The sequence below is a fragment of the Balearica regulorum genome, chromosome 35 (assembly GCF_011004875.1).
Source record: "Balearica regulorum gibbericeps isolate bBalReg1 chromosome 35, bBalReg1.pri, whole genome shotgun sequence".
Classification (NCBI taxonomy): domain Eukaryota; kingdom Metazoa; phylum Chordata; class Aves; order Gruiformes; family Gruidae; genus Balearica; species Balearica regulorum.
This window is the reverse complement of record NC_046218.1, coordinates 463,588-489,589: the sequence shown is the minus strand read 5'-3', so window position 1 is coordinate 489,589 and position 26,002 is coordinate 463,588. Positions and strand designations below refer to the sequence as shown.

At 66.9% G+C, this 26,002-nt stretch overlaps 2 protein-coding genes across 8 annotated transcripts; both read right to left on the bottom strand.

Moving 5' to 3' along the window:
- Positions 1–3,102: 3,102 nt before the first annotated feature.
- Positions 3,103–8,744, bottom strand: CFP (complement factor properdin). Of its 3 annotated transcripts, XM_075738666.1 has the most exons (10): positions 8,611–8,744; positions 7,706–7,865; positions 6,865–7,016; positions 6,430–6,606; positions 6,156–6,347; positions 5,888–6,061; positions 5,232–5,435; positions 4,538–4,649; positions 3,561–3,712; positions 3,103–3,219 (listed from the first exon to the last, which is right to left on the bottom strand). In XM_075738666.1, the coding sequence occupies exons 1-10, from the start codon at positions 8,666–8,668 to the stop codon at positions 3,212–3,214; spliced, it is 1,389 nt and encodes a 462-aa protein (XP_075594781.1). In that variant the 5' UTR covers positions 8,669–8,744; the 3' UTR covers positions 3,103–3,211. The 3 variants fall into 3 exon arrangements, with proteins under 3 accessions (XP_075594781.1, XP_075594782.1, XP_075594783.1); XM_075738667.1 differs by lacking the exon at positions 5,888–6,061; XM_075738668.1 differs by lacking the exons at positions 3,103–3,219; positions 4,538–4,649 and having other exon boundaries at positions 3,687–3,712.
- Positions 8,745–9,044: 300 nt separating this feature from the next.
- Positions 9,045–25,912, bottom strand: RBM10 (RNA binding motif protein 10). 5 transcript variants are annotated; one of them, XR_012832804.1, is made up of 24 exons: positions 25,634–25,907; positions 24,964–24,991; positions 24,569–24,725; positions 24,297–24,482; positions 23,547–23,616; positions 21,676–21,749; positions 19,537–19,623; positions 18,898–18,958; positions 17,714–17,869; positions 17,406–17,566; positions 17,195–17,292; positions 16,505–16,604; positions 16,034–16,235; positions 15,155–15,297; positions 14,709–14,805; positions 14,209–14,300; positions 13,255–13,422; positions 12,186–12,332; positions 11,728–11,793; positions 11,083–11,271; positions 10,578–10,646; positions 10,029–10,132; positions 9,722–9,813; positions 9,045–9,128 (listed from the first exon to the last, which is right to left on the bottom strand). XR_012832804.1 is itself a non-coding variant. In XM_075738707.1 (24 exons), exons 1-24 carry the CDS (start codon positions 25,869–25,871, stop codon positions 9,075–9,077), a joined length of 2,826 nt encoding a protein of 941 aa, XP_075594822.1. In that variant the 5' UTR covers positions 25,872–25,912; the 3' UTR covers positions 9,045–9,074. The 5 variants fall into 5 exon arrangements, 4 of the variants coding, with proteins under 4 accessions (XP_075594822.1, XP_075594821.1, XP_075594820.1 ...); XM_075738707.1 differs by having other exon boundaries at positions 9,722–9,818; positions 11,746–11,793; positions 25,634–25,912; XM_075738706.1 differs by having other exon boundaries at positions 9,722–9,818; positions 19,537–19,620; positions 25,634–25,910.
- Between the last annotated feature and the right edge of the window lie 90 nt (positions 25,913–26,002).

Sequence of the window (26,002 nt, the reverse complement as noted above, 5' to 3'; positions counted from 1 at the left end):
CCCAGTGCCCCCCACTCCCCTCCCAGTACCCCCCAATTCCCTCCCAGTGCCCCCCAGTCCCTCCCAGTGCCCCCCACTCTCCTCCCAGTGCCCCCCCACTCCCCTCCCAGTCCCTCCCAGTGCCCCTCACCAGGCAGGGCGGATGGGCGCAGGCGTACAGGGCGGGCAGGGGGTCGCTGCTGGGGACCCCCCCCAGGTGCAGCCCCACCAGCAGCCGCCGCGGGGCACCCCCCGCCCCCCCCCCGGGGGGTTCCCGCACCAGCACGAAATCGGGGGTCACCCTCCTGGGGGGAGGGGGGGAAAGGGGGGGGTCAGGGGCACCCCCACCCCCCCCGCTCCACTGTACCCCCAAAATTGACCCCTGCACCCCAAAATCACACCCCACACCCCAAAATTGCACCCTCCACCCCAAAATACCCTCCCTGCACCCCAAAATCTCCCCCACACCCTAAAAATCCCCATCTGCACCCCGAAATAACCCCTGCACCCCAAAATTGACCCCCGCACTCCAAAATCCCACCTCTGCACCCCAAAATCTCCCCCACCCCCCCCAAATCTTCCATCTCACCCCCCCCACAATAAGGGGGGACACCCCAAAACTGGGCCCCGATTGGTGTCTCACCCCACCCACCCACCCCCCCAGATTTTCGGGGGTTCCCTCGGAAATTTTGGGGGTCCCCCAAAAACCACCCACCTGGGTCCCCCTCGGGGGGTGTCGATGGTGACACTGAGGGCGCCGTGGGTGGAGGCCACCAGGGAGAGCTCCGAAAACTGGGCCTGGGGGCACCCCGAAATCCAGGGGGCACCCTGAAACCCGGGGGGACCCCAAAACCCGGGGAGGGACCACAATATCCCCCCAGGGACCCCCCCCAAAACCCACTCAGAACCTCCCTGAACCCCCAAATTGGGTCAAATAAGGGAGGTTTAGGGGCACCCTGAAATCCAGGGGCACCCCAAAACCCTCAGGGGGACCCCAAAACCACCCAACAGCCCCCCCCAAATCTCTCTGGCCCCCCAAGCCAGCCTGAACCCCAAAACACAGCCCTATGAGCAGATCCCAGACCCGGAGGGCCCCCCCCCCCGAAAAAATCGAGGGACCCCACAATTTTAGGGGGGACCCCCAAAATAAGGGTGGGGACACCCCAAAACTCACCTGCTCCACCCGCAGCTCCACGTCCCCGTGGACCGATTTCCCCTTGAAGAGCTTCACCCTGGGGAAAAGGGGGGGGTCAAGGGGGGGAACCCCAAAAATGGCAGGGTCCCCCAAAAATAGGGGGGTCCCCCAAAAATAGAGGGGGCCCCCATAACGGGGGGGTCCCCCAAAACGGGGGGGTGTCACCAAAAAGGGGGGGGTTGTCCCCAAATAATGCCCCTTAAAGTGTCGTGACCCCCCCCCCAAATTCCCCCTCCCCCCAAGCAGCCGAGGGGGGATGGGGGGGTCCTGGGGGCGGGGGAAGGGGGTGATGGGAGGAGGGGTGTCCCCGGGGGGGGGATTTCGGGGTCCCCCGAGTGTCGGGGGGGGGGGTCTGGGTTTTGGGGTGCCCCCTCCCCCCCCATACGTACCAGTCGGTGCCGGGGGGGGCGATGACGAGCAGGAGCGGGGCGGGGGGAGGGGTGCGGGGGGGTCTCCCCACCCCTCCCCCCCCCTGCCCCGCCCCGGGGGGGGTCCCCTCCCCCCACCCCTCCCCCCCCCCGCCAGGAAATTCCCATCGGAAAGGCGCCGCCGCAGGTATTCCATAGGGGGCTATAGGGGGCTATGGGGGGCTATGGGGGGCTATAGGGGGCAGAGCTATAGGGGTTGGGGGCTATAGGAGGGGGCCAAGCTATAGGGGGCGGGGCTATAGGGGGGGTCTATAGGGGTTGGGGGCTATAGGAAGAGCCTATAGGAGCCCGCTATAGGGGTCGGGGATCTAAAGGGCCTCTGTAGGGGTAGAAGGGGTATAGGGGGGACTATAGGGGTAGGGGGGGTATGGGGGGGTCTATAGGGGTAGGGGGTACACAGGGGTCTATAGGAGCCCGCTATAGGGATGAGGGGTATAGAGCGCCCCTATAGGGGTTAGAGATATAGGGGCCGTGGGTCACCCTATAGATGACCACTAAGGGGGTCAGAGGCTATAGGGTGGGCGGTTTATAGGTGCCCTCTGTAGGGGTTGGGGCTATAGGGCGTCACCCTATAGAGGCCCGCTATAGGGGTCTGGGCTTGCAGGGGGGGGTCTGCGGTATAGGGGTCAGGGCTATAGGGGCTCAGCCCTATAGGGGTCTGGGTGAAGGTGCCTATAGGGGCCCCATGGGGGGGGCGGCATCCCTGGGGCTATAGGGGGAGAGACCTATAGGAGAAAGGGTCTATAGGGGGAAGCCCTATAGAGGAAGGAGCTGTAGAGGCAGAGTCTATAGGGGAAGAAAGGCTGAGGGAGGGTAAGGCTATCCTATAGGGAAACCCTATAGGGGAAAGGAGGGGCTATAGGGGATGGGGAATCTATAGGGGAAGGGAATATAGGAGATGGGGGAATATAGGGGATGGGGAGCTATAGGGGATGAGGAGCTGTAGAGATGGGGAGCTATAGGAAATGGGAGCTACAGGGAAAGGGGATCTATAGGGAAGGGGAGCTATAGGGATGGGGATCTATAGGGAAGGGGATCTATAGGGGATGGGGAGCTATAGGGAAGGGGAGCTATAGGGGATGGGGATCTATAGGGGAAGGGGATCTATAGGGGAAGGGGATCTATAGGGGAAGGGGAGCTATAGGGAAGGGGAGCTATAGGGGATGGGGAGCTATAGGGGAAGGGGAGCTATAGGGGAAGGGGAGCTATAGGGAAGGGGAGCTATAGGGGGCGGGGGCCTACAGGGGAAGGGCGGCCCTGCCGGGAGCCCTATAGGATGCCCTATAGGAGCCCCTATAGCATCCCCCGGCGGCAGCGCCCCGCCCCCGCCCGCGCGCTCACATCCGGCCCCGCCCCCCCGGCATTGCGAAGCCGCGCGAGGGGGCGTGGCCATGCCGTGACGTCATCGACCGCCCCGCCTGCCGCTCTGCAGAGGGAAAGGGGCGGGGCCGGGCGGGGGTGGGGACGGTGACGTCATCGCGACAGAGGCCCAATCAGTTTGCCGGATCTTTATTTTGGGGGGGGAGGGGTCAGGTGGGTTTTGGGGCAAATTCAGGCGGGTTTGGGGGTCGGGGGGGGTTGGGGGGGTCCTGCGACGTCACCGGGAGCGTCAGTCCTCTGGGGTGGAAGGGGGGAGGGGTAAATAGGGGCTCAGGCATCTTGCCCTTCCCCCCATAGGGCAACAAGTAACCCTGCCCCTCCCCCCCCATAGGGGACCCAGCCCCCTGCCCCTCCCCCCCCCGGCACCAAATCGCCCTGCCCCTCCCCCCCCCCCGGACCCACCCCAGCCCCTCCCCCCCCCAGCACCCCCAGGCCCCAGCCCCTCCCCCGCAACAGGGCACCCAATCACCCTGCCCCTCCCCGGACCCCCCCCCAGCCCCTCCCCCCCCAGCAGGGCCCAGCACCCCTGCCCCTCCCCCCCCAGCCCCCCCCCGGCCCCTGCCCCTCCCCCCGCTGACCGTCGGGGTGGGGGCAGGGCAGGACGTGCAGGCAGGGCCGCGTCTCCTCCAGCCGCAGCAGCTGCCCCTCCAGTGGGGCGCAGCGGGGCCGGGCCACCCCCCAGAAGGTGACGTTGATGGGGACGGTGGAACCCACTGGGGTCATCGTGGGCCTGTAGGGGGCGCTGTCAGACCCGGGGGGGACCCCCCCTGCCCCCTAGATTCACCCAGGGGTCCCCCTGCCCCATAGAGACCCCGTGGGACCCATAGGTCATGTAGAGACCTGCCTGCCCCATAGATGTCCCCTTGACCCTATAGACCTTCCATTTACCCAATAGACCCCCATTGACCCCATAGACCCCCTTGACCCTATAGAGCCCCCCACTGACCCCATAGACCCCTCATTGACCATATAGACACACACACCCCCAGCCCCATAGATCCCTAATCAATCCTATAGACCCCTATTGGCCCTGTAGACCCCCAATGGCCCTACAGAACCCCCATTGACTGTATAGACCCCCCAGCCCCATAGACTGACCTTGGAGACCCCCATTGACCCTAAAGACCCCCCATTGACCCTATAGATCCCCACTGACCCTATGAACCCCTATTAATCCTATAGACCCCCCCATTCACCCTATAGAGCCCCCATTGACCCTGTAGAATCCCCATTGACCCCTATAGAACACCAGTGACCCTATAGACCCCTCATTGACCTCCTAGATCCCCCATCTCCATAGACCCCCATTGACCCTATGGACCCCCCATTGACCCTATAAAACCCCCATTGATGCTGTAGGGCTCCAATTAACCTCACAGATCCTCCATTTACCCTATAGAACCCACACTGACCCTGTAGAACCCCTATTGACCCTATAGACCCCCGCTTGACCCACCATTGGCCATATAGAGTCCCCATTGACCCCATAGACCCCCATTGACCCTGTAGACCCCCATTGACCCTATAGACACCCCCCCCCAGCCCCTATACGTACGGGTAGGCGGGGTAGATGGGCTGACACTCCCGGGTGCGGCTACGTGTGGGGCTGGCCCCACATGGCGGGGTGCAGAGTCCCCAGGGGCTCCAGTCCGACCAGTTCCCCGGCACTGGGGGCCCAGGGCAGCATCACCCCACAGCCCCCACCCTATAGGGCAGGGGCGTATGGGGCACCTATGGGGGGGGGGAGTCCCTATGGGGGCAGCCATGGGTCACTATGGGTCTCTATGGGGTGGCTATAGGGCAGCTATAGGGCAGTTAGGACTACTGAGTAGCTATAGGGAGCTATAGGGTGCTATAGGGTTCCATGAGGCCTTATAGGGTGCTATAGGGCACCTATAGGGTTCTATAGAGCAGCTACAAGCACTGTAGGGTAGCTATAGGGTGCTATAGAATGCTGTAAGGCAACTATAAGTGCTACAGAGCAGGCATAGGGTGCTATAGGGCAGGTATAGGGCAGGTATAGGGTGCTATAGGGCAAGTATAGAGTGTTATAAGGCAACTACAAGTTCTATAGGACATCTGTGAGGTTCCATAGGGCAGCCATAGGATTCCATAGGGCAGCTATAGGGCAGCTAAGGGTGTGATAAGGCAACTCTAAGCGCTATAGGGCAGCTATAAGGTTCCGTAGGGCAGCCATAGGTTGTCAGAGGGGCAGCTATAGGTGCTATAGGTGCCAGGGGGTCACTCACGGAGGCAGTTTTTGATGTTGTAGCAGGGGCGGAGCTGGATGGTGCCGCCCCCCGGTTCCGTGGGGCAGGGGGGTCCCCCCGGCCTGCGGCCCACACATTCCCGCGTCCGTCGCTGCTGCCCCACGGCAGGTTGGCAGCTCACCGGCCCCCATGGCCGCCGCTCGCAGCTGGTCCAGGCGCCCCACGGCCCCCAGTGCTCCACGCCTGGGGGGGGGGGCCACAGGGGGAGGGCTCATGGGTGGGGCCTGCGCTGTGGCCCCTCCCCCCGACCCACATTGGGGGGGCACCATTGGGGGGGTGGGGCGGGTCCCCACGGGGGGGGGGAGAAGAAAGGGGGGGGTGGGGGTTACGGGGTGGGTGCCCCATAGGGAGGGAGGGGCCATGGGGTGCCTATAGAGAAGGGGCGGGGTCACAGGGCGCCCTATAGGTGCCCCATAGCAGTCGCATGGGTGCCCCGCGGGGAGAAGCCACGCCCCCGCAGGCCACGCCCCTCCGCAGGCCACGCCCCCGGCCCGGCTCCCCCGGGGTGTCTATGCCACGCCCCCTCCAAGCCACGCCCCCTCTCCCGAGCGCAGCCCCGCGGCACAGCCCTCCCTCAGGCCACGCCCCCCCGCACACAGCCACGCCCCCCTCCCCAGACCACGCCCCCTCCTCACCCGGGCAGGGCCCGTGGGGGCCGCAGACCGCGCGCCGGTTGCTGTTGCCGTGGCAACCGCGCCCCCCGTGCCGAGGGGGCGGGTTGTCGCAGGCGCGCCTCAGCGTGACCACGCCCAGCCCGCACGTCACCGGGCAGGGCGACACGTCTGACCACGCCCCCCAAGCGCCATCCACTGCGGGAGGGGGAGGGGGGCGGGGTTAGGGCACGTGGCCACGCCCACTCCCCGCCCCGCCCGCGCACCCTCCCTCCAGGCCCCGCCCCCTCACCGGGACAGGGGCGTATCCCCGGGCAGGGCGCGGTCTCAGTCTCCGCCCCCGGGCAGGCGGGGCCGGGCGGTTCCACCGACGGAGGCGGCGAATCACAACGTCGGCTGCGGCTCCGCCCAGGCGCTGACCCCGCCCCTTGGCACGTGCCTGTGCAGGCGCCCCACGGCCCCCAGGGGCCCCAGGCCCCGCCCACTGCGGGGGAGGAGCCGGGGGAGGAGTCAGCCTCCCTTCGCCCCGCCCCCGCCCCGCCCCCTTCCCCTCCCCCTTCTCTCACCGGGGCACGTGGGCGTCCTCCCTTGGCACTTCCGGGTTTCTTGGGCCACGCCCGGGCCACACCCACCGCCGCAGCGGGGGGCGGGGTCAGCGCAGTCCCGGCTCCGCCCCTCGGTCCCCGCCCCGCACGTCACCGAGCAGCCGGCCCAGGGCGACCAGGGGCTCCACCCCCCCGGCTCTGGGGCAAAGGTCAGGGGGCACCGGGGGGTCACCGCATGGTTCCCACGTGTCCCCCCAATTCCCCCCCCCCATCCCCCTGTCCCCCCCATCCCCCCACCGTCCCCGATGTCCCCCCACCCCCCATCCCCCCACGGTCCCCAATGTCCCCCCCAGCCCCCCCAGCCCCCCAACGTCCCCCCACCCCCCCCAGTCCCCGTGTCCCCCCACCCCCCGGGTCCCCCCCCCAGTCCCCCCCCCGTGTCCCCCCCGTCCCCACCGGGGCAGCAGGGCAGGTGACAGACTCGCAGCTCCCATTCCCTCCTGTCCCCGTCCCCCCCGGGGCTCCGGCTCCGGCCCCGTCGCTGGGTGCCCTCCCCGCACGTCACCGAGCAGCTGCTCCACGGCGCCCACGGGCCCCACGCGCCCTGTCTGGGGACACGCACCCATGGCACCCATGGCACCCAATGGCACCCAATGGCACCCATGGCACCCAATGGCACCCGGGTATCCATGGCACCCATGGCACCCAACGGCACCCAATGGCACCCGGGTATCCATGGCACCCAATGGCACCCGGGTATCCATGGCACCCAATGGCACCCAACGGCACCCAATGGCACCCATGGCACCCAATGGCACCCATGGCACTGAGGCACCCATGGCACCCATGGCACCCAATGGCACCCAATGGCACCCATGGCACCCATGGCACTGAGGCACCCAATGGCACCCAACGGCACCCAACGGCACCCAACGGCACCCAACGGCACCCAATGGCACCCATGGCACTGAGGCACCCATGGCACCCAATGGCACCCAATGGCACCCAACGGCACCCAATGGCACCCATGGCACTGAGGCACCCAGCGTCACCCAGCGTCACCCAGCGTCATCTGGTATAAAGGGGCAGGTGGGGCTGGAGTGGGCGGGGCTTGGGCTGTGGGTGGGGCTTAAGGGATGGGGCGGGGCTTTGGGTGGGTGTGGCCTCCAGGCAGGCAGGGATTAAGGGAACTGGAGAGGCTGGGAGTGGGCGGGGCTTGGTGGGGTGGGCGGGGCTTGGTGGGGTGGGCGGGGCCATGGGAAGGGAGTGGGCGTGGCTTGCAGTGGGCGGTGCTGACCGGCAGGTGTGGCAGTGGCTGTGGGGGCGGAGCTTGTAGCCATAGGCGGGGTTCAGGCAGCAGTCGTCCAATGGGACGGGCTCATCGCCCAGCTGCTCGGTGCAGGCCCCGCCTCCCCCTTCCTCCTCCAATCGGGCAAAGCACCACACGGGCGTGGGGGCTGGGGGGGGGGCCATGGGGGTCACCTGGGGTCACCCTCCCCAGTGCCCCTCAGTACCCCCAGCCAGCCCCTCCCAGTTCTCCCAGTATTCCCCAGCCCCCCCAGCTCCTCCCAGTCCCTCCCAGTGCTCCCAGTTCCCCTTAACCCCCTAATTCCCCCACCCCCCAGCAATCCCAGTACCTCCCAGTATCCCCCCAGTGCCCTCCCAGTCCATCTCAGTATCCCCTTAGTGCCTCCCAATCCCCCCCAGTCCCCTCCCAGTCTCTCCCAGTATCCCCCTAGTGCCTCCCCAGTGCCCACCAGTCCCCTTCCAGTGCCACTCAGTGCTCCCCAGTCCCCTCCCAGTCTCTCCCAGTATCCCCCCAGTGCCTCCCCAGTGCCCACCAGTCCCCTCCCAGTGCCACCCAGTGCTCCCCAGTGCTTCCCAGTAACCCCCCAGTGCCCCCCAGTGCCTCCCCCAGTGCCCCCGTAGCACCCTCTAGTCCCTTCCCAGTGCCTTTCAGTGCTCCCCACTCCCTCCCAGTGGCCCCCAGTGACCTGCCAGTGGCTCCCAGTCCCTTCCCAGTGGCCCCCACTCCCTCCCAGTGGCCCCCAGTGACCTGCCAGTGGCTCCCAGTCCTTCCCAGTCCCCTCCAGTCCCTTCCCAGTGCCCCCCAGTGACCTCCCAGTTCCCTCCAGTCCCTCCCAGTATCCCCCCAGTGCCTCCCCAGTCCCCTCCCAGTCACCCCCCAGTGCCCCCCAGTACCGGCCGGGACCACCATTGCGGTGCAGAGCAGCAGCACGAGCAGCCCCGCGAGCGCCATTTGGGGGGGGAGGGGGGAACACCCTGCCCCTCCCCCCCCCCGGATTTCTGGGTCCCTCCGGGCCAAGGGGAAGTGGGGGGAGGGGCGGGGGGACACACCCCACCCACAGGAAGACACCCTGCCCCTCCCCCCTCCCTTCCCCCAATTCCAGCCCCAAATTCCTCTTTTTTTGGTTGGGTTTCTTTTTCACCCGTTTATTTAAAAAAAACCAACAAAAAAACCCCAAAACAACCCCAAAACACCCCCTGCAGGGGGCGGGGCCACATGGGGGAGGAGCCACGCGGCCCGGCCCCGCCCCCCCGAGTGTCACGGACGGGGAGGGGCGGGCAATGCCCTTATTTGGGTGTGCGCCCCGCGAGGAGAGGGCGTGGCCTGAGGGGGCGTGTCCGGGAGGGGCGGGGCATCTTCAGGGGCCTTCGCTGAAACGCGTCACGGTCCCGGGGCGGGGCCGGGGCGGGGCCTGGGCAGGGGGCGGGGCGTCAGGGGGGGCGGGGCGTCAGGGGGGCGGGGCATCAGGGGGCGGGGCGTCGGGGGGGCGGGGCGTCCGGGGGGCGGGGCGCCAGGCTGGGCTGGGGCCCCCCAGTGTCCCCCCCACCCCCCCACCTGTGCCCCCCCCACTGTCCCCCACATCCCCGCCCCCGTCCCCCCACCCGTGTCCCCCCCGTCCCCCCACCCGTGTCTCCCCCCGTCTCCTCCCCGTCTCTCCCCCACCCATGTCCCCCCCACCCGTCCCTCCCCCCCGTGTGTCCCCCACCCGTGTGTCCCCCCGTGTCTCCCCCACTCGTGTCCCCCCATCCCCCCCACCCATCTCCCCCCCGTGTCTCCCCCCCACCCATGTCCCCCCCACCCGTGTCCCTCCCCCCGTGTCCCCCCCGTGTCCCCCCCACCCGTGTCTCCCCCACTCGTGTCCCCCCATCCCCCCCACCTGTCCCTCCCCCCCGTGTCTCCCCCACTCGTGTCCCCCCATCCCCCCCCCGTGTCCCCCACCCGTGTCTCCCCCCCCACCCGTGTCCCCCCCCCCACCCGTGTCACCCCACCCGTGTCCCCCCTGACCTGGTGCCGCCGCCGCCCCCCCCTCTCCGTCCCGGCGGGGCCCGGCAGCACGCGGCAGCCCGGGGGGGGGTCACGGGGGAGGGGCCGCTCCGCTGCCCTGCGGCACCCACCCACCGTCACGCGGGGGCACCCACGGGGCACCCACCCGGGGACACCCCCAGCACCCCCCCCAGCACCCACTTTTGGGGTCGTCCCCCCCCAGCACCCACTTTTGGGGTTCCCCCACCCCCCCCAGCCCCCACTTTTGCCCCCCCCCCCCCCCCCCAGCCGGGGCACCCCTGGGTGGGGGTGGGTGCCGGGTGCTCACCCGAGGGTGGGGGGGGCCCCCCCGAATTTGCGCCGCTTGGGCTCGGGGGGGTCGGGGCCCCCCTGCTTCTCCCGCCGCTCGGCTGCACGGTCCCGGTACTTCATCTGGGGGGGGGGGGCAGGCAGCACCCATGGGTGCCCTCAGCACCCCCAGGGATCACATAGCACCCATGGGTGCTCCCCAGCCCCCAGGGTGCCCCAAAATCCCCCCTCAGCTACCCATGGGTGCCCCAAGAGCCCCCCAGCACCTATGGGTGCTCCCTATCCCCCCTCCACCCCCACCCACCTCCATGCCCCCCCCAACACCCATGGGTGCCCCCCAGTCCTCAGATTCCCGCCCCAGCACCCATGGGTGCCCCCCAGTCCCCAGATCCCCTCCCCACACCCATGACTGCCCCTACCCCCCATGCCCCCCCCAACACCCATGGGTGCCCCCCCTACCACCCAGCACCCATGGGTGCCCCCCAGTCCCCAGATTCCCCCCCCCCCCCACCCATGACTGCCCCTACCCCCCGTACCCCCCCCAGCACCCATGGGTGCCCCCACCCACCTCCATGTCCCCTCGGTCCAGCCCCTCGGGGGGGGGCGGGTGGCTCCGGCGCTGCAGCTCCAGGTTTTGCTGGGGGGGGGGGGGGGGGGCACCCCAAAAATCTCATGGGGGCCCCAAAGCTCCTCAAAGAGCCCCCAAAGCAGCCCCAGCACCCCACGGGGGGGTCCCCAAGACCTCGGGGGGGGTCCCCAAAACCTCCAAGAGAACCCCGACATCCCAGGGGGGTCCCCCAAAACCCCCTTAAAGAGCCCCAATAGCCCTTGAAGCGGGCTCAGCACCCCACGGGGGGGTCCCCAAAATTCGAAGGGGGTCCCCAAGATTTATGGGGGTCCCCAAAACCTCTAGGAGGACCCCGACATCCCAGGGGGGTCCCCCAAAACCCCCTTAAAGACCCACAGTGGCCCTTGAAGCGGGCTCAGCACCCCACGGGGGGGTTCCCCAAGATCTGCGGGGTGGGGGGGGTGTGTCCCCCCCAATATTTGGGGTGCTGTTTTTTTTGGGGTACCTTGTGGAGCCCCGAGAGCTGCTGGTGGCGCAGCAGGGCCTCCTTGCTGGGGAACTGGCGGCGGCAGAGCAGGCAGGCCAGCTTGTGCCAGTCGGTCAGGGGCTCCCCGGGGCGCTCGGGGCCGCGCTCCCCCTCTTCCTCGCTCTCGCTCTCCCCGCTGTAGGCGGCCACCAGCCCCCGCGGGGGGCTCTGGGGGGGGGAGCACCCATGGGTGGGGGGTGGCACCTATGGGGGGGGGAAGGGGGGGAGGAGGAGGGATGGGGGGGGAAAGGGGGGGGAAAGGGGGGGGTCTGGGGGGGACACCCATGGGTGGGGGGGGGTAGGTAGGATTGGAGGAGGGAGGAAGAGGAGGAGGAGGACGGGGGGCACCCATGGGTGGGGGGAGGTGGGAGCTGGGGGGATGGATGGGAGGGGGGAGGGAAAGGAGGAGGGAGGGATGGGGGAGCAAAGGGGGGGGGTCTGGGGGGGCACCCATGGGTGGGGAGGCAGCCAGGACTGGGGGGGGGAGGAAGAGGAGGAGGAGGATGGGGGGGCACCCAGGGGTACAGGGTGGGGTGCAGGGGTCTGGGGGGGGGCACCCAGGGGTGGGGTGGGCACCCAGGGGTGGCAGGGGGGCACCCACAGCACCCAGGGGTCCGGGCTCACCAGCCGCTCGTCGCTCACCAGCTTGGGCAGCTCCACGGGTGGGTGCTGCCGCTCGGCCAGAGCACCCTGGGGGGGGGGGGGGGGGGGTCAGGGGGGCACCCATGGGTGCTGGGGGTGGGGGGGCTCGTTGCAGCCCCACAGTGGACACGGTGCTTCTATGTTGTACTCAGCTGCCAGCACCCACAGCCCCCCATAGCACCCATACCCACCCCATAGCACCCATAGCACCCCACAGCACCCATAACCCCCCATGGCACCCACAGCCCCCTATAGCACCCCATAGCACCCATACCCACCCCACAGCACCCACAGCCCCCCCCCAACACCCACAGCCTCCTATACCCCCCATAACCTCCCACAGCCCCATAGCACCCATACCCTCCCCACCACCACCACCCTCGCACCCCTCCCCCCCTCCCCCCCCCCACTCCCACCCCCCCAGCACCCATGGGTGCCACCTTCTTCTCCAGGATGGCGTAACCGGCGTCGGCAGCAGCCGCCTCGCGCCTCTCGTCCTCACGGGGGGGTGGGGGGGGCCCGGCGCTGCGCCCGCTCTCCCGCTGCTTGTTCAGGCTGCGCGCCCACCGCTCCATGTCCTTGGCGATCTGGGCACCCATGGGTGCTGTTAGGGTGGGGGGGGGTGGGGGGGAACGCAGCACCTGTGGGGGGCTATTGGGGTCTACAGGGAGTCGCGGGGTGGGGTTGGAGCGGAGGGAGAATGCTGGGTGCTGGGGGGTGGGGAGATGGGGGGTGTTGGGGTCTGTGAGCACCCATGGGTGCTATTGGGATGGAGAGGGACCCGGGGGTGCTCTTGGGGTCTGTGAGCACCCATGGGTGCTATTGAGATGAAGAGGGACCCATGGGTACTATTGAGGACCCATGGGTGCTCTTGGGGTCTACGTGGATCCATGGGTGCTATTGGGATGGAGAGGGACCCATGGGTGCTATTGATGCCCCATGGGTGCTATTGAGATGGAGAAGGACCCATGGGTGCTACTGGGGTCTGTGAGCACCCGTGGGTGCTATTGGGATCTATGGACACCCACGGGTACTACTGGAGTCCATAAACACTCATGGGTGCTATTAAAGATCCATGGGTGCTATTAGGGTCCATGAGCACCCATGGGTGCTATTAAGGACCTGTTGGCACTATTGGGTTCTATGAACCCCCCTGGGTGCTACTGAGGCCCCCCACATACTATCAGGACCCACAAACACCCATGAGTGCTATTGGGGTCTATAAGCACCCATGGGTGCCATTGAGGGCCCATGGGTACTACCAGGGCCCGTGAGCACCCATGGGTGCCATTGGGGTCTATGAGCACCCCTGGGCGCTATCAAAACCCTACGGGCACCCTTACCGTCCAGGAGCACCCATGGGTGCGCTCCCCACCCACCCCCCACCCCAGGGTGCTGGTACAGGACACCGGGCGCTGGGGGCATCCCACAGAGCCCCCCCTTCCCCCACCCCGGGGTAGGGTCCCGTTAGGGACGGGTGCCGCCGGGGTAGCACCCATGGGTGCTGACCTGCTGAGCCGTCTTCGTCTTGTGCTTCTCCTTCTTGTCCTTGGGCTCCTTGGGGGGGCCCGGGGGCCCGGGGGGGCCGGGGGGGGGTTCGGCGGGGGGGGCCGCCAGGTAGGTGCGACGCTCCCCGTCCCAGTACAGGTACTGCCCCGCCCCCGCGTCGTAGTAGTACTGGGGGGGGTCAGGGTGGGGGTCAGGGTGGGGGTCAGGGGGGCTGGAAGGGTCCCTGCACTGACATGGGGGGCTGGAACCCAAAATTGCCGCGCCCCCCCCCCCCCCCCGCGGGAGCCTGAAATTGAGCCCCAGAACCCCAAAATTGACTCCCTGCACCCCAAAAATGGGGCCCGGGACCCCAGAAATGACCCCCCTGCACCCCAGAAATGGCCCCAAGGACCCCAAAAGTGACACCCTGCCCTCCAAAAAAGGGGCCTGGGACCCCAAAATTGAGCCCTGGGACCCCAAAAATGGCCCCCTAACCCCCAAAATTGATCCCTACACCCCAAAAATGGGGCCCGGGACCCCAAAAAAGGGGCCTTGGACCCCAAAATTGACCCCCAGGACCCCCAAAATTGACCCCTGAACCCCCAAAATTGAGCCCTGCACCCCCAAAATCCCCCCCTGCACCCCAAAACAAGCCGCAGTGTGCCCCCCAAATCCCCCTTTTTCTCCCCAAAACCCCTCCTGGCCTTAAACCGCCTTTTTTTAGCCCCAAAACCACAAGTTTTCACCCCAAATTCCCACCAATGGGTGAGAGGGGACACCCCCAAATCCCTCCTCAGCACCCCAAAACCCCCTCAAAATCTAAACACCCCTCCCGCTCCCAAAATCTTTATTTTTCACCCCAAAACCATTTCCTGGCTTTAAAACCTCATTTTTGGCTCCAAAATCGCCGTTTTTCGGGGCAAAATTTTACCGGTTGGATTGGGGGGACCCCCTGCACCCCAAAATCCTCCTCACCTGGGAGTGGGGGTCGTAGTAGAGGCCGGTGAGGGGGTCGTAGTAGTACCCCGACGTCTCGTCGTACTGGTAGGTGGAAACATCTGGAACCGCTGGGGGGGTGGGGGGGTGGGGAAAAGGGGGGTCACTGGTGCCCTCCCAAAATTCTGGGGGTCACCCCAAAACCTTGACAGACCCCCAAAGGTCTGGGGAGCTCCCCGAGTTGCTCAGGACCCCCCCCCAAAAAAAAAATTGTCGTGCGCGGCTATGTAAAGAATATAAGGCCCCCCCCAAAACGCCAAGGGCCCCCCAAAAATCCTGTGGCCCCCCCAAAATCCTCCAACGCCCCCAGGACCCCCCCAAATCCCCCCCAGGACCCCCCCAAACCCTTCAGCCCCCCCAAAATGTAACAACCCCCCCCCAGATCCCCCTAAAATCCCCCCCACCGGCCCCTCCAAAAACCCAGAGACCCCCCCAACCCCCTTCAGGACCCCCCCAAATTCCCCCCCCGCAAAACTTACGGTACTGGCCGTAGGACTCAGAACTGGGGGGGGCGGCCGGGGGGGGCCCGGGGGGGGCCGGGCTGGGGGTCTCGGTCTTGAGGGACCCCGCGTAGCTCTGGGGGGGGGGAGCACCCCAAAATGACCCCCCACCCCCAAAATCCCTCCCTCTCCACCCCCCAACCCCCCATTTCCCCCTGCCCCCCCCCCCGCAACCCTCCATTTCCCTCCCCCCACTTTTGGGATCCCCCACCCACTTTTGGGGTGTTCCCCCCACTTTCTGGTCCCCCCCCACTTTTGGGGTCTCCCCCACTTTCAGGGTCCAGCCCCCACTTTTGGGTGTGTCCCCCCCCTTTTGGGATGTCCCCCCCAATTTCAGGGTGTCCCCCCCCCACTTTCGGGTGTCCCCCCCCACTTTCAGGGTCCCCCCCCCCGTTTCAGGTCCCCCCCTGTTTCGGGGTACCCACCTGGGTGGGGGCTCCCGGGGGGTTCCCGGCGGGGCTTTCGGCAGCAGGGGAGGGGTACGGGGGGGCTCCAGGGGGGGCGCGGGGGAAGGAGCCGCCCCCTCCCCCCGGGGGGTCCAGCCCCGGCACCGCCGGCTCCTCTGCGCCTGGGGGAGGGAGCTATAGGTGTGCCAGGGACCCTATAGGGTGTGCTGGGGACCCTATAGGGTGTGCCGGGGACCCTACGGGGTGTGCCAGGGACCCTATAGGGTGTGCCAGGGATCCTATAGGTGTCTGGGAGCTGCTATAGGGTGTTCTGGCAATTCTACAGAGTGTCCTGGGGATGCTATAGGGTGTCCTGGGGCTCCTATACCTGTGTGCTGGGAATCATATAGAGTGTCCTGGGCTTTCCATAGAGCGCCCTGGGGCTTCCATAAGGCGTACTGCGCTTTCTATAGGTGTCTGGAAGCTGCTATAGGGTGCTCTATACTCTCTATAGAGTGTCTTGGGCTCTCTATAGGGCGTCCTGCACTCTCTATAGGGCGTTTTGGGGCTCCTATAGGGTGTCCTGGGGCTTCTATAGGGGTCTGGGAGCTGCTATAGGGTGTCCTGGACTCTCTATAGGGTATTCAGGGCATTCTATAGGGTGTCCAAAGGATTCCATAGCGGTTTTGGGGCCTCCTATAGGCTGGCCTGGAGCTTCCATAGGGTGTTCCAGGGTTTCTATAGGTGTCCTGGGTGCCTGGGCCCCCCTATAGGCTGTTCCACGATTTCTATAGGTGTCCTGGGCCCCCCATAGGGTGTTCCATGATTTCTATAGGTGTCCTGGGCCCCCCATAGGGTGTTCCAGGGTTTCTATAGGTGCCTGGGCCGCCCATAGGGTGCCGGGGGCGGGGCACTCACCAGGGGCGGGGCCATCACCCTTGGCAGGGGCGGAGCCAGAGAGGGCGGGAGCAGGGGGCGGGGCCGCGGGGGCCTTCAGGTAGGCGGAGCCATAGAGGGCAGGGGCGGGCGTGGTGAAGCTCTCCTCCGATTGGTAGAAGCTGGTGAAGTCACTGGGAGGCTCCTCCCCCCCGGCCCAGGTGGTTTCTCCACCCGGGGCAGCCTGTGGGAAGGGGCGTGGCCAGGGTCAGGACACGCCCCTTTCTCTAGAGCCCCGCCCATCTCACCCAGACACGCCCCTGGGTTGCAAGCCCCGCCCACCCACTGCAAAACCCCGCCCCCACAAAGCCCCATCCTCTCCAAGAAGTCCCGCCCACCCAGCCCAAGCCCCGCCCACTCAGCCTAAGCCCCGCCCCCAGGTTCCCAGCCCCGCCCCCTCAGGCCACATCCCCGCCCATCCCTGAAGCTCCGCCCCCCACAAGCCCCACCCACCTGGGAGAGCGCCCATTGGGCAGCAGCAATGGCAGTCGAAGCCACAGAGGCAGCGCTGGCGCGGGGCGGGCCCTCCCCTGGCCCCGCCCCCTGCACCTCCCTGGGAGGGTGGGGTTAGGGGCGGGGCCTCGCCACGGGGGCGGGGCCAAGCCACAGAGTGTGGGTGTGGCTTATGAGCAGTGGGCGGGGCTTATGCAGGGTGGGTGGGGCTTAATAGCTTTGGGGGCGGGGCTGGGGTGATGTGGGGTGGGTACTAGACATGAGGGGGTGGGGCTTAGACAGAGTGGGTGGGGCTTGGGCCTTGTGGGCGGGGCTTAGTGCCTGGGCAGGGCTCTGTATCAGCCCTATGGGCATTCCATAGGCTGGGCGGGGCCTGGGGCTGGTGGGCGGGGCTTGGGGTTGTGGGCAGGGCCTGAGGGCTGGTGGGCGGGGCTTGTGACCAGTGGGTGGGGGCTGGGGTTTGTGGGCGGGGCCTGAGGTGTGTGGGCGGGGTCTAGGTTGGTGGGCGTGGCCTGGGGCAGTGGGCAGGGCCTGGGGCAGTGGGCGGGGCTTGTGACCAGTGGGTGGGGCTGGGGTTTGTGGGCGGGGCCTGAGGTGTGTGGGCAGGGCCTAGGTTGGTGGGCGGGGCCTGGGGCAGTGGGCGGGGCCTGGGGCAGTGGGCGGGGCCTGGGGCAGTGGGCGGGGCCTCACCGCTTGGAGCCTTTGGCGAACTCGACATTGATGCTTTTGCCGTCGATGTGGAGGGGGGGGTGCAGGGCCTGCAACATCTGTAACAGCTGGGAGGCTTCCTGGGGGGGGGGAAGGGGGTACCCAGGGTGAGCGGGGGCGTCCCCACACCCACCCCCCCCCCCCCCCCCCAAAAAAACCAAATCGGGGTCGGAAACACGGGGTCGGAACCCACCACGATGGTGGCGAGCTGGACGAAGGCGAAGCCGCGGTTGAGCTGGGTCTGCCGGTCCTTGATGACGCGAACGTTGGCGGCCGAGAGCGCGGCAAAGGGGGCGAGGGCGGCCAAGATGGACTCCAGGCTGCTTTGGGGGTGCAGGTTGCGGAGGATGATGGCTGGAAGGGGCGGGGGGGGGGGACCCCGAGATTTAAGGGACGTTTCGGGAGCTGGGAAGGGGGCTGGAAGCACTGTAAGCCCCGCCCCCTGGCAACAAGCCCCGCCCCCTGGCAACAGGCCCCACCCCCCGCCCCCCAAAAACTCACTGTCGTTGGCGTTATCGGCTCCCGGCTCTGTCCCACTTTGGGGTGCACCCGGGGTCCCCCCCAGGGTGGGGCCGTAGGGTTGGGGGAGGGGCAGCAGCCCCGCCCCCCCCGGCACCAATTCGGGGCGGGGACCCCCGGGCCCTCGCTGCTCCGCTTCTGCGCCCCGAAACAGAGACGGGCCCGTGGTTGGAGGGAGAACCCCCAAATCTGGGGGCTCGACCCCCAAAATCTGGGGGCTGAGCCCCATATTAGGTGGTGGAACCCCAAAATTTGGTGGTTGGACCCCAAAATCTGAGGGCTGAGCCCCATATTAGGTGATGGAACCCCAAAATCTGGTGGCTTAATGCCAAAATTTGGTGGTGGAACCCCCAATTTAGTGGGTGGACCCCAAAATCTGGGGGCTGAACCCCATATTTGGTGGTGGAACCCCAAAATTTGGTGGTCAGACCCCAAAATCTGGGGGCTGAACCCCATATTTGGTGATGGAGCCCCAAAATTTGGTAGTTGAGCCCCAAAATCTGGTGGTTTAGTACCAAAATTTGGTGGGTGGACCCCAAAATCTGGGGGCCAAACCCCAAAATTTGTCATTGAACCCCCAAGTTGGGTGGTTGAACCCCAAAATCTGGGGGCTGAACCCCATATTTGGTGATGGAACCCCAAAGTTTCATGGTTGGACCCCAAAATCTGGTGGCTTAATGCCAAAATTCGGTAGTGCAAGCCCAAAATCTGGGGCTGAACCCCAAAATCTGGTGCTTAAACCCCAAAATCTGGACAATGAACCCCATATTTGGTGATGGAACCCCAAAATTTGGTGCTTGAACCCTAAATTTAGTGGTGGAGCCCCAAAATCTGGTGGTTGAACCCCAAAATCTGGGGGCCAAACCCCAAATCTGGGGAGTTTAATCGCAAAGATGGGGGGTTGAACCCCAGATCTGGGTTGTTCAACCCCAAAATTTTGTTCTTTAACCCCAAAATCTGGTATTTGAATCCCAAATCTCGTGGCTGAACCCCAAAATTCCTCCCCTCCTCCCAGCGGCATTTTGGGGTTCCCCCCCAGCGACTTTGGGGACCCTCCAGGACAATTTTGGGGGACCCCTACATTAACTTTGGGGACACCTCGGGTGTTGGGGTGGGAGGACCCCAATATTTTTGGCGTGAAATCAGGGGGTTTTGGGGTGACTCACCGGCTTTGGGGACGCCGCACTTGAAGCACTTCTCCCGCCGCTTGAAGTTCTGCACCCCGCACTGCCGGGCACCCCAAAACCCCCCGCTGCACCCCAAAATCCTGCACCGCACCACACATACATCCCTCCACCCCGGGACCCCAAATCACACCCCAGGACCCCCAAAACCCCCATAAACCCCAGGGACCCCCCAAGATCCTTCAGGACCCCCCAAATCCCCCAGGACCCCTAGGGACGCCCCCAAAACCCCCAGGAACCCCCCAAAAACCCCCCATGATCCCCTCAGGATCCCCCCAAGCCCCCCAGGACCCCCCAAAAACCCCCCAGAGACCCTCCAAACCCCCCCCCCGGGACCCCTCAGGGCCCCCCAAATGCCTCAGAACCCCCCCAAAACCCCCCATGATCGCCCCAAAATGCCCCAGGGACCCCTCAGGACCCCCCCTGAACCCCCAGGGACCCCCCCAGAACCTCCCAACCCCCCCAGGACCCCCCCAAAACCCCCCATGATACCCCCTAACCACCCTAGGGACCCCTCAGGGCCCCCCCAGAACCCCCAGGGACCCCTCAGAACCCCCTCAAACCCCCCAGGACCCCTCAGGGCCCCCCAAACCCCCCAGGACCCCCCCCAAACCCCCCCACCTTAGCGCAGAGCCAGTCCTCGTTGATCTTGGGCTTGGGGTCGCTGTAGTGCAGGGAGACGCGCTGCCCCAGCAGGCTCAGCCCCTGCTGCAAGGGGGACACACGCACGTGCTCGCACGAGGGCTCGCACGAGGGCTCGCGCCCGCCCCCGCCACGGCCTTCAGACGAGGGACGGCGGGAGGGGGGCGCGAGGGTGCGTTTTGGGGGGAAGGGAGGGGGATTGGAGGAGCTCGCCACGAGGGGTCATGCCGGGGCTCGCACAAGGGAGGGGGGAGGGAAGGGTCACGGCGGGGTTTGCACCAGGGGGGCATGAGGGCTCGCACGAGAGATCGAGACAGCGGGGCACCGGGGTTCGCGGGAGGCCTCGCATGAGGGTTTGCACCAGAGATCGTACCGGGTAGCACATAGGAGACCTCGCACGAGAGGCGCACCAGGGCTTGAACCAGGGGGCACAAGGGCTCGCGCCACAATTTGAACCAGAGGGGATGAGGGCTTGCACGAGGGGGGCACGAGGGCTCGCACACACGCTCGCGTGGCCCTCGTGTGAAGGCTTGCACGAGGGGGCACCAGGGCTCACGCCAGCGTTCATACCGGGGGGCACGAGGGCTCGCAAAAGAGGGGCACGGCAGGTGGCACAAGGACTCGCACGAGGCCTCGCACGAGGGGGGCACCAGGGCTCGCACAAAGGCACGTGAAGGCTTACACCAGGGCTTGCACGAGGAGGCACAAGGGCTTGCATCAGGGTTCATACTGTGGCACACCGAGGCTCGCACGAAGGCTCGCACCAGGGGCCAAACCAGGGTTCATACCGGGGGGGCACAATGGCTCGCACGAGGGCTTGCACCAGGGGACAAAGGCTCGTACGAGGGCACAATCCAGGGTTCATACCAGGGGGCACGAGCGCTCGCACAAGAGCTCGCATGGCCCTTGCACCAGACCTCACACCAGGGCTTACACAAGGGTTCGTAGGAGGGGGCACCAGGGCTTACGCCCACCCGCGTGTAACCCTCGCACCAAGGCTTGCACGAGTAGGCACAAAGGCTGCACCAGAGCTCACACCAGAGAGCACAAGGGCTTGCACGAGGGTTGGCACCAGCAGGCACGAGGGCTTGCACGAGGCCACAGACTCACGCCAAGGCTCGCACTAGGGTTCGTACCCGCCCTCGCACAAGAGCGCATCAGCGGGCACCAGAGCTCACGAGGGTTCGCGCCAGGGCTCACAAAGGAGGGCAATAAGGCCTCACACCAGGGCTTGCACGAGAGCGCACGAGGGCTCGCACAGGGCTCTCCCAAGGCTCTCCCATAGCTCGCACGAGGGGCTCATACCAGGGTGCACGAGGGTCTCGCACAAGAGCGCACCGTCTCGCAAGGGCGCACAAGGGCTTGCACAAGGGCTTGCACAAGGGTCATGCGAAGGTCTCACACAGCGCTTGCATGAGGGCTCGCACGAGGCTTGCACAAGGGTCTCACGCAAGGACCATGCAACGATCTTGCACAGGACCGCATAAAGGCTCGCACCAGGGTCACGCAAGGGTCTCGCACGAGGGCGCACAAGGGTTTCGCGACAGCGTGCAAGAGTTTGCACAAGAGCCGCGCGAACGTTTTGCACGAGGGGGCACGAGAGTCGCACACAAAGATCACACCAGACTCGCACAGGGGTCTCACGAGGGCACACAAGGGTCTCGCGCAGGTGCGTGCAAGGGCTCGCCCAAGGGACACGAGGCTTTCGCACAAGTTTGCACAAGGGCCTGGCACGGGGTGCACGAGGGTCTCGCACAAGGGTCTCGCACAAGGGCGCCCAAGGGGTTTGAACCGGGGGTTTTGCACAAGGGCGCACAAGAGTTTCCCACGAGGGTCTCGCCCAAGAGTCTCGCATGAGGGTGCCCAAGGGTTTTGCACGGGGATTTCGCACGAGGGTGCCCAAAGGTCTCGCACAAGGGTGCCCAAGGGTTTTGCACACGGGGGTTTCACACGAGGGGCTCGCACGAGGGCACCCAATAGTTTCGCATGAGCATCTCGCACCATCGCCCCACGGCCGTAAAGAAGGCGGCGGCCGTGAGAGGGCACCCAGCACCCACCGCGGGGTGGGGGTGGGGCCCGGGGAAGGACCCAGCACCCGTTTTGGGGGAGGGGAGCGACCTGGTTGGCGTCCATCCACCGCGCCGCGTCCTGGACGTGGTTAAACTCCACGAAGGCGAAGCCGCGGCTCTGACCTGGAAGGACCCGACGGGGGGGGGGGGGGGGGGGGGGCGAAACCGTCAGGGAGAGCACCCATGGGTGCCCCCGCCCTAGCCCAGGTTACCCGCTAAGGACACCCCCCGCCACCGCCACCCCTCCCGGGCTGGGTATAAGCACCCATGAGTGCTCCTCCCCACGTTGGGTATTTTGGGGGTCGGGGTGGGCACCCGTGGGTGCTTCTGGGATCACCTAGGGTGGGGGTGGGCACCCATGGGTGCTCCTGGGATGCCCTGTCTTGGGTATGGGCACCCCTGAGACCCCTTGGGTGAGGTATGGGCACCCTTGGGTGCCCCTGGGACCCCCCAGGGATCACCTGGAGTGGGATGGGCACCCTTGGGTGCTACTGGACAACCCCCCCCCACCCCACCCCGGGATCCTCAGGTAGGGTGTGGGTGCTCCCTGGGAGCTTCTCTGCAGGGATGGGCACCCATGGGTGCTCCTGGGACCTTCCTAGGTTGGGTATGGGCACCCATGGGTGCTCCTGGGACCCCTCTGGGGTCTTTTGGGGTGGATATCGGCACCCATTGGAGCCCCTGGGTAGGATATGAGCACCCGTGGGTGCTCGTGGGATCTCTGTAGTTTGGGTATGGGCACCCACGGGTGCTCCTAGGACCCCTCTGGGACCTCCTGGGTTGGGTGTGGGCACTCATGGGTGCTCCTAGGACCCCCCTGGGACCCCCTAAATAGGCTATGAGCTCCTATAGGTGCTTCCGGGACCCCCTAGATACTGTACGGGCACCCCTGGGTGCCCCCTGGGGAGGGAACAGCACCCCTGGGTGCTCCTGGGGACGGGACCAGCACCCCTGGGTGCTGCCTGAGGAAGGGACTGGCACCCCTGGGTGCCCCTTGGGCAGAAGACAGGCACCCCTGGGTGCCCCCAGACAATGGGATCAGCACCCCTGGGTGCTCCTGAGGAAGGGACTGGCACCCCTGGGTGCCCCTTGGGCAGGAGATGGGCACCCCCGGGTGCCCCCAGCTATGGGTCTGGCACCCCTGGGTGCCCCTTGGGTCTGCGCCGGGCACCCCTGGGTGCCCCCAATGTGTGGGAGCAGCACCCCTGGGTGCTCCTGGGGAGGGGATGGGCACCCCTGGGTGCCCCCAGGAAACAGGACCAGCACCCCTGGGTGCCCCTAGAGCTGGGACCAGCACCCCTGGGTGCTCCTGGGGAGGGGACGGGCACCCCTGGGTGCCCCCGAGAAACAGGACCAGCACCCCTGGGTGCTCCTAGAGCTGGGACTGGCACCCCTGGGTGCCCCTGGGGATGGGTCAGCACCCCTGGGTGCTCCTGAGGAGGGGACTGGCACCCCTGGGTGCCCCTGGGGAAACAGGACCAGCACCCCTGGGTGCTCCTAGAGATGGGACAGGCACCCCTGGGTGCCCCCTAAGTCCGGCGCAGCACCCCTGGGTGCTCCCTAGGGACAAGACTGGCACCCCTGGGTGCCCCTGGGGAAATGACAGGCACCCCTGGGTGCCCCCCAAATCTGACCCAGCACCCCTGGGTGCTCCTTGGGAATAGCAGGCACCCCTGGGTGCCCCCCAAATCTAGCACCAGCACCCCTGGGTGCCCCTAGAGATGGAACCACCACCCTTGGGTGCCCCTTGGGGATGGGACCAGCACCCAAGGGTGCCCCTCAACATGAATAGGGTTGCGCCCACCCACCCCCACCCCCCTTCCCAAGAGACCCAGGCGGGTGGGTGCCCCCAAAAAGGGATCTGGGTCTCCGGGTGCCCCCCACCCTCACCCTGAAGGGCACCCATCTGTCGGGGCTCACCTGAGGACTTGTTGCGCATCAGTCGCACCTCGCGGGGCTGCACCCCCTGCGCCTGCAGCTGCGCCCGGATCTGGGGGGGGCGACACGGGACACCCGGCGTCAGGGGGACCCTGGGGTCTGGGGGGAGCACCCGGGGGTCTGGGGGGGCACCCGGGGGTTTGGGGGGGCACCCGGGGGACCCTGGAGGGGGCGTGGCCTGAGGGGAGGGGGCGTGGCTTGGGTAGGGGTGGGCAGCTCAATGGAGCTAAAGGGGCAAAGGGGTGTGGCCGGGGGGCGTGGCCAAAGGGGCGTGGCCAACAGCCCAAAAGACAGCAGGGCCACCCAAGGGGCGTGGTCAGAGGGAGGGGGCGTGGCTAGCCCACCCCATGGGGTGCTATCGAAAGGCTTGGCCCCGCCCCCTCAGTGGGATTTGACTGGTGGCCCCGCCCAAGGGGCGGTGCTTAGATGAGGGGGTGTGGCTAGATACAAGGGGTGTGGTCGAGCTAAGGGGCATGGCCAATGGTCCCCAAGGTGATTGGTAGAGACCCAGCCACTACAGCTCCAGTGGGCGTGGTGCCACCCCAGAGAGGCGGGGCTTATCTGAGAGGGTGTGGCCAAGCACAGGGGGCGTGGCCAACCCACCAGGCACGCCCGAGACAATGGGGGCGTGGCTAATTCCTTATAAGGCAGCCCTCCGGCAAACAGGCCGTGGATTTAAAGGGCCAGCGTCCCTCTGAAGGGGTGGGGCTTAGCCGAGGGGGTGTGGCTTACATCATTCTCGGTGGCGGCCTGGGGCAGCATGCGGAGCATGACGATGGTGCTGGCCCGCGGCTCCTCCTCGGTCGCTTCGGGCCGGTAATCCTGGTCCCGGTAGTCACCGTCGGCACCGAACGGTAACGTCGGGGGGGCCGGGGCGGGGTCTCGCTTCCGGGGGGGCTCCGAACCCTCGTAGGAAGCCTGGGAGGGGGGGACAAAGCGGGGGGGAAGGTGGGTGGGGGGGACCCCAGGTGTCTGGGGAGGGGACCCGAGCGATCGGCACCCACCTGAGGGGGGGTCCCAGGGGCGGGGGGGCCCTCCGGGGGACCCCCGTAGCCACGATAGTCCATGTCACGATAGTCGTGATCCCGTTGGGTACGGGAGCCTTCTTCGGGAGGGGCTGGGGTGCCCCCGTAGCGTCCCGTCCGGTCCCCGCGACCCCCCCTGGGAGAGGGGGGTGGGTGTTGGGGGGGGTCCCCAAATGTCCCCACCCTCCCCCAGGGGTCCCCAGTGTCCCCTCCCCCCTTGGGGTCCCCAAAATGCCCCCCTCAAGGGTCCCCAAATGTCCCCTCCCCCCTTAGGGGGCCCCCAAATGTCTCCTCCCCTCCATGGGGTCCCCAAATGTCACCACCCCCCCCCCCCACAGGGCTCCAGTTTTGGGGTCCCCCCAGGTCCCCCTTACCTGCGTTCGTACTCCATGGTGCTGGTACCTGTGGGGGACAGCGTGACTGGGAGGAACTGGGAGAAACTGGGAGGGGGTAGGGGGAAACTGGGGAGTAGTGGGGGGAACTAGGTGGGGACTGGGAGGCATTGGGGGGCAACTGGGCAGCACTGGGAGGGATTGGGATGACCTGTGGGGGCAACTAGGATGAACTGGGAGACACTGGCATGAACTGTGAGGTAATGGGAAACACTGAGATGGAGTGATGGGGTAATAAAAAGCACTACAGAGCACTGGGATGAACTGGGAGGTACTGGGAGGCACTGGGTGGAGCTGCGAGGGGCTGGGATGAGCTGGGGGGGGCCACTGGAAGGGACTGGGGGGGACTGGGAGGGGCTGGGGGACACTGGGAAGGAACTGGAGCGGCACCGCCAGGGAACTGGGATGAACTGGCAGCCACTGGGACCTGCCCCAGGGGAGGGCAAAGGTCAAACGAGGACCCCCGCCAGGCCCCGCCCACTCATTAGCATACACGGCCCCGCCCCCTCCAGCGAGCTCCAGCGCTGGGCCCCGCCCCCTCAGCCCCTCCTAGCCAATCCCCGTCGGTGCCGGGGGTCCGGCAACCCCCTCCCCTCCCCGGTAGGCCCCGCCCCAGCCCGGTAGGCCCCGCCCCAGCCCGGTAGGCCCCGACCTGTCCCCGCCGCTCCGCAGCCGCCGCTCCCGAGCAGCAAAATGGCGGCGCCGCTCCGCGCTCGGCCCGCCCCGAGCTCCCACGGCCGCCCCCGCCAGGCTTCCATTGGACGCTCCGCCCGTCCGTCCGCTCCTCTGCCCTCTCCATTGGCCAGCGCCGCCGCGCGCCCCGCCGGGGGCGGGGCCTTACCTGGAGGGAGGTGCAAGGGGGCGGGGCGCCCCGCGAGAGCGCCGGCCATGGGTTGTGATTGGTCGCGACGCGCGGAGAGGCGGAGCCACCCTCGAAGAGAAGAGCGGGGGCGGGACGTCGCTCAAGCGCTCTCTCCTGGTTGGTTAGAGCGCGGCGGCTGCCTTCTCTGATTGGCCGGGC